Source organism: Chiloscyllium plagiosum, chromosome 11, assembly GCF_004010195.1.
Source record: "Chiloscyllium plagiosum isolate BGI_BamShark_2017 chromosome 11, ASM401019v2, whole genome shotgun sequence".
NCBI lineage: Eukaryota > Metazoa > Chordata > Chondrichthyes > Orectolobiformes > Hemiscylliidae > Chiloscyllium > Chiloscyllium plagiosum.
Genome location: NC_057720.1, coordinates 82,813,842 through 82,820,347, shown reverse-complemented (window position 1 = coordinate 82,820,347; position 6,506 = coordinate 82,813,842). Strand labels below are relative to the sequence as shown.

At 51.0% G+C, this 6,506-nt stretch overlaps 1 protein-coding gene across 1 annotated transcript in view; it reads left to right on the top strand.

The window, feature by feature from the left end:
- Nucleotides 1-6,506, top strand: part of LOC122554629 (LIM homeobox transcription factor 1-alpha-like) — a 283,529-nt gene that overhangs the window by 265,064 nt on the left and 11,959 nt on the right. The window contains exons 4-5 of the mRNA XM_043699952.1: nucleotides 3,194-3,363; nucleotides 4,481-4,558. Coding sequence (XP_043555887.1) covers nucleotides 3,194-3,363; nucleotides 4,481-4,558 — 248 coding nt within the window. The remainder of the gene's footprint in view (nucleotides 1-3,193; nucleotides 3,364-4,480; nucleotides 4,559-6,506) is intronic.

Below are 6,506 nucleotides of genomic sequence, written 5' to 3'. Positions count from 1 at the left end.
GGAGACGCCCAGTCTCCCCAATGTAGAGAAGACCGCATCGAGAGCGACAGATACAATAGATGATATTAGTGGATATGCAGGTAAAACTTTGATGGATGTGGAAGGCTCCTTTAGGGCCTTGGATAGAGGTGAGGGAGGAGGTGTGGGCGCAGGTTTTACAGTTCCTGCGGTGGCAGGGGAAGGTGCCAGGATGGGAGGGTGGGTTGTAGGGGGGCGTGGACCTGACCAGGTAGTCACGGAGGGAACGGTCTTTGCGGAAGGCGGAAAGGGGTGGGGAGGGAAATATATCCCTGGTCGTCCAGTCATTCCTAACTTGACCCATATTACACCCCGCCCCTGACTATTGCTGGAACTTACTGAGGCTAATTGTACCAACTCCTCCCACCTTCCCAATCTGCTCTGTCTTGACCCGCTAACTTGCCTGAGGGCAGTTAACTCAGGGCAGGTTTGGGAAATCCAACGCTGTGTCTTTCTGGTGTGTGTTAGTGAGGTGAGAGCTCTCTGTGCACAATAATTGGATGTAGGAACAGCCGCATGCTCTGGGGGTGTTGTTATTTCTCTCTCCGACACAACAGCCTTTCTGGTCCGGGCCTGTGAGGCAGCCGCGATAATAAATTATATCATTATCAGGGAGGCTGCCGTCTTTGCAGTTTGCAAGATCTCTGGCTCATGTGCTTTCTCTTTCAAAATCTTCACTTGGCTTTTGCAGCTGCCCTGATAAAGGGAAAGTGTTATGGGTCCCGCAAATGCTTAGAGCTAAGGGAATTCACTGCCTGTCTTATGAGCTAGGGCTCAGTACTTCAAAGAAAACCAGTGCCACAGTCCTGCTTGACGGCCGCCAATTCTGATTGGATGCTTCCCTGGAGCTACTGTCACATGACTAACAGCCTCTCTCTCATGCCATGGGTTACCCAGCATGCCCATCCTGGCAGTGTCCTGCCTTTCCCATGGCTGATCTGAAAGTCGATTGGATGGTTCTTGACTGTCAGTTTTGGACAACCTTTCTCATGAGCTGTTTTCAACACTTTCAAAGTTATTTGTGGAAAGTGTTGAAAGAACATCTGCTTAACATAGAACATAGAACAGTACAGCACAGTACAGCTTTTGCAGCTGCCCTGATCAAGGGAAAGTGTTGTGGCTCCTCAAATGCTGATGTTGTGCTGACCGTTTATCCTACTCTAAGGTTAGACTAAGCTATATACCCTACATTTTACTGTCATCCATGTGCCTATCCAAGAGTCGCTTAAATATCCCTAATATCTCTGACTCTACTCCCACTGCTGGCAGTGCACTCCACACACACCCCACTCTCTATGTAAAGAACCAATCTCTGACATCTCCCCTTGACCTTTCTCCAATCACCTTAAAGTTATGCCACCTCATTTCCACCCTGGGAAAAGGTCTTCGCTTATCCACAGCACGGAGGCTCAGTGCTGCCTCACAGCACCAGGGTCCCAGGTTCAATTCCAGCCTCGGGCGACTGTCTGTGTGGAGTTTGCACATTCTCCCCGTGTCTGCGTGGGTTTCCTCCGGGTGCTCCGGTTTCCTCCCACAGTCACAAAGCTGTGCAGGTTTGGTGAATTGGCCACGCTAAATTGCCCATAGCGTTCAAGGATGTGTAGGTTAGGTGCATTACTCAGGGGTAAATGTAGAGTAACAGGGTAGGGGAATGGGTCTGGGTGGGTTACTCTTCGGAGGGTCGGTGTGGACTTGTTGGGCCGAAGGGCCTGTTTCCACACTGTAGGGATTCTATTCTATAAAATGTGCCTGTGCCATTTCTATGATATGGTGCCAGTTCCTTCCCCAGCTTTGGCTATGTAATGGCTGGATCCAGACTGAGAGAGAGAGAGAGAGAGAGAGAGAGAAGTTGATAATATTACAGGAATATTTTGCGATTGAATCTTTTGTAGATAAGCATAGAATGATGGAATCTTGCCCACCAAGTCCAGACTGACCCTCCAAACAGAGCACCTGGAAGAAACCCACATGGACACAGAGAGAATGTGCATATAGACATTCACCCAGGAGTGGGATTGAACTTGGGTCCCTGCTGCTGTGAGGAATCAGTGCTAACCATTGAGCCACTGTGCCACCCATGATAAATACCGAGTATGCACAGTTCGAGAAATCACCTCGACCGTGAAGCTGTGAGATGGGGAGGAACCTCTTCACTTCGAGGCTGGTGAACCTTTGGATCTTCTATTCCAGAGGACAGTGGAAGTTCAATCCCCAAACAGGCTAAAGACAGAAATTGATAGAATTCTGGAGACTAATGTCATGAAGGCATTTTAAGGGATATTATTCCTTCCATTGACTCTGTCTACACTTCCCACTGCCTTGGGAAAGCAGCCAACATAATCAGAAAACCCTCCCACCCCAGTTACACTCTCTTCCACCCTCTTCCATCGAGTGGAAGATGTAAACGTTTGAAAGCAGATTCAAGGACAGCTTCTTCCCTGCTGTTATCAGACTTATGAACGGACCTCTCATAAATTTGTGTTGATCTTCCTCGGCACCTTCTCTGTAGCTGTAACACTATGGTCTGCATTCTGTTCTATTACCCTGATGTACTTATGTAAGGTATGACTTGTCTGGATAGCATGCAGAACAATACTTTTCAGTGTATCTCGGTACACATGGCAATAATAAATCAAATAATTCAAAGATATTGGGGAAAATGGCACTGAGGAGATGATTAGCCGTGACCTAGAATGGCAGGTTCAATGGGCTGAATGGCCTACTCCAGTTCCTCTGTGATTTTTCCCATCACTCTCCAGTGTTCCGCAAGCCACGTTCACATTAATCCTTTGCACTACCTTAACTAGAAAACAAAGTCAGGATTTACCCCAGTCTTTAATACCCTGCAGTATGTGCAAGGTGTAAAGAGAAGGATGAGTTTCATTATCCGAAGGGTTAGGCTGAATCCAAGTATGTGCTGCCACACAGAGATACAACTGGGTAATTTTTATTACGGAGGGATTGGAGTCAAAGTGAGCAGCACAGATGTGTGCGCACACTGTCAGACTGGACTGGGGGCTGCTGTTGTCTCTCTGCGAATAAACCTGAGACTATTGTGGGGCCAGGGAAGAACGTTAATGTATCTATGTAGTGCAGCTTTTGTGATCACTCACTGGGTGTGTCTGCCTTCTCCCTCTCGCTTTCTGCCCTGCCCCCCCTCCCCACCGTCGCACAGCCAAAAGCGATGACGAAGACTGCATCGGCAAACTGGAGCAGTTGCAGTGCAAAGGAGGGGACGATTCCAAAGATCCCAAGCGACCAAAAAGACCTCGAACTATTCTGACCACGCAACAGAGGCGAGCCTTCAAGGCGTCTTTCGAGGTGTCCTCCAAGCCCTGCAGGAAGGTGAGAGGCAGACAAAGTGTGGGAGGGAGGCCGGTAGGGGTGGAGGGGGAAGGGGTGGTGGGTGGGGAAGTGGTTGGAGCTGTGTACTCCGGTTGCTCTGTCATCTGTCCAGATGCCGCTGTCTTCTGGCCCATCTTGAGGTCAGAGGGCAGCCTAGGTGTGAGGTAGCCACCTCCCGCATGGCAGTGCCCCGGGTGAATGTCCGTTGGGTGCACCTCCCCTCACCCACCACCCCGGTTTAAAGTTAGAGGGTGATTTCAAGCGCCTCAGAACTTGTGGGTGATGAGTGTTGGTGTGACCTGATCCTGACCTCAGCACCCTTGACCTCTTGTGTCATAAGCGCACCAGCCCACCCCCAACCCCCTCCCCTCACCTTGGCCAGCGCTTTCCATCGTCCTACGATGAGCCAGATGAGGTCAGGAGATTGAGCTTCTGCGAAGGTGTGGCAGAGGAAGGAATCGCTCAGTGCGCAGTCGATGTGCTGCCGGCCTCCTTCCGCATCCTAATGACTCTCTGAAGCAGGGAAGGGAGAGGCAGAATAAATAAAGACCATCCAGCGCTTCCTTCAGTCACACGTGTTCTGACGTGGATTTGCGAATGCTAAGTCTTTATCGGGGAGAGGGAGTGGGTGAGGAGGGGTCAATATTGACGACTGTGTGGCAGGCTAACCTCAGGACGAGAAGCCCCAGACAGCCTGGGCATATATCCACTGGAGTTCAGAACATTGAGATGTGGCCTATTTGAGACCATAGGGGACTTGTCAGAACAGATTTATCCCGTGTGGGACAGACTAGGGCAGACAAATTAAAAATGAGGGGCCTCCTGTTTAAGGCTGAGATGAGGAGGATTTCATTTCCCTCCGAGGATCTCGAGTCTTTGGAGCGCAGTTCCCCAGAGACTGAGGGAGGCAGGGTCATAGGATGGATTTGAGGCGGAGGCTTTTTTGACTATCATGGGGGGGGAGGTGGGGGTTCAAAGGTTATCAAGGCGGGGCAGAAACATGGAGTCGCGGCCACAGTCAGATCGGCCCTGAATAGGTTCAAGGGGCCGAATGGCCATCGACTGCCCTGCAATCGTACGTTTGTGTCTTCACATGACTCTTCCTTTTCCTTCACAGGTCAGGGAAACTCTCGCAGCAGAAACAGGCCTGAGTGTCCGAGTTGTGCAAGTCTGGTTTCAGAATCAGAGAGCCAAGGTAAGTCAGGGTCAGGCAGGACTGAACTGGGGCAGGAGAAAGATGCTGGAGATTAGAGTCTAGGTTAGAGTGGTGCTAGAAAAGCACAGCAGGTCAGGCAGCATCCGGGGAGCAGTAAAATTGACGTTTCGGGCAAAAGCCCTTCCTAAGGAATGAGGCCGGGAGCCTCCAGGGTGGAGAGATAAATGGGAGAGGGAGGGACTGGTGTGAAGGCAGCTGAGAGTACAATAGGTGGATGGGGGTGGGGATGGACACGATAGGTCAGAGAGGACGGTGGAGCCGATAGGTGGGAAGGAAGATAGGCAGGTGGGACAAGTCATGAGGACGGTGCTGAGCTGGGAGGTTGGAACTGGGGTGAGGTGGGGGAAGGGGAAATGAGGAAACTGGTGATATCCACATTGATGCCCGGGGGTTGAAGTGTTCTGAGGTGGAAGATGAGGCGTTCTTCCTCCAGGTGTCGGGTGGTGAGGCCCAGGACCTGCATGTCCTCGTCAGAGTGGGCGGGGTAGTTGAAAGGTTGGGCCACGGGGCGTTGGGGTTGATTGGTGCGGGTGTCCCGGAGATGTTCCCTAAAGCACTCTGCGAGAAGGCGTCCAGTCTCCCCAATGCAGAGGAGACCGCATCGGGAGCAACGGATACAATAAATGACATTGGTGGATGTGAAGGTAAAACTTTGATGGATGTGGAAGGTTCCTTTGGGGCCTTGGATGGAGGTGAGGGAGGAGGTGTAGGCACAGGTTTTGCAATTCCTGTAGTGGCAGGAGTGAACTGGGGCAGGGTCTCGCCCCAGAGGCTCTCACAGTGAGAGATGCGCCTCCAGGATGCTGTGGCAAAGGTGTTGCTTTGGAGGGGTCAAGTGATTGGAGGGTCCTGTGATAAAACATCTGCAAACAAGTTGTCGTCCATTATTCCTGAGGCCCTTCGGAGAGTGGGCGCTGTGACATTGCCTTGCCCACAGAGGCTGGCGTGCCAGGGTCTGCCCAGCGATACTAGGTGGCCAATATTTTCTTGATTCCTTCATTTGATGGCAAGATGATTCATTGTCTATTCCTTTGAACTGAGTAGCTTGCTGGGCCTTTTCAGAAGGCAGTGAGAATTCAGTCCCAATTGCTGTGGGTCTGGAGTCACGTGGAGAATAAAAACGGCAGGTCTCCTTCCCCAAAGGGCATTAGTGAACCTGACGGGTTTTCACAATTGCCATAATTGAGACTAGTTTATCATTGGCCAGCACAATCCAGAGTCGGTCGCTATGGATACCTAACTGGCTCAAAGCTGAGTACTTGCAGGCTGCAGGCTCAGTTGTACCTGGCAGAGCTCCCTCATAGAGCACAGCTGGGAGGAGGGTAACCAGGGGCACGTTATATTTGTGGGTATGGGGTACCCTCCTGGTCAACAGATGCCATTGCCCTCAACTGGGGTCAGCAGGGTCAAAAGTGGAGTCAGTTCCAGATGTTAGGAGTTTAAGTTCTGAGGAAAGTTATAGGACATTGGGTTTGCTTCTCTCTGGTCTCTGAGGTTACAAAAGGACATCGCCAGTGTTTGATGAGGGTTACCTGTTGTGGTGAAAGTGTCAAGGGGTCTAGCAGAATGAAGATTCCTGACCAGGAGTGTGGAAGAAGAGAGGATGGAGAAAGCCTTTCTAACAAGGCTGGGGGTGAGGTGGGGATCAGGGAAACAGGATTTCCAGCTTGGGACAGATGTTGGTCATGTCTAAGGTTCGAGGTTTCGCCAGCAGAGTGTTGTAACTGTGAGCGAACAGTTAGAACAAAGAAAGAGTCAAGACACGATTTAGGCAGAACCCATCCTGTGTTCTTAATATGGAGCTCCATAGAGTCATAGAGTCATAGAGATGTACAGCATGGAAACAGACCCTTCGGTCCAACCCGTCCATGCCGACCAAATATCCCAACCCAATCTAGTCCCACCTGCCAGCACCCAGCCCATATCC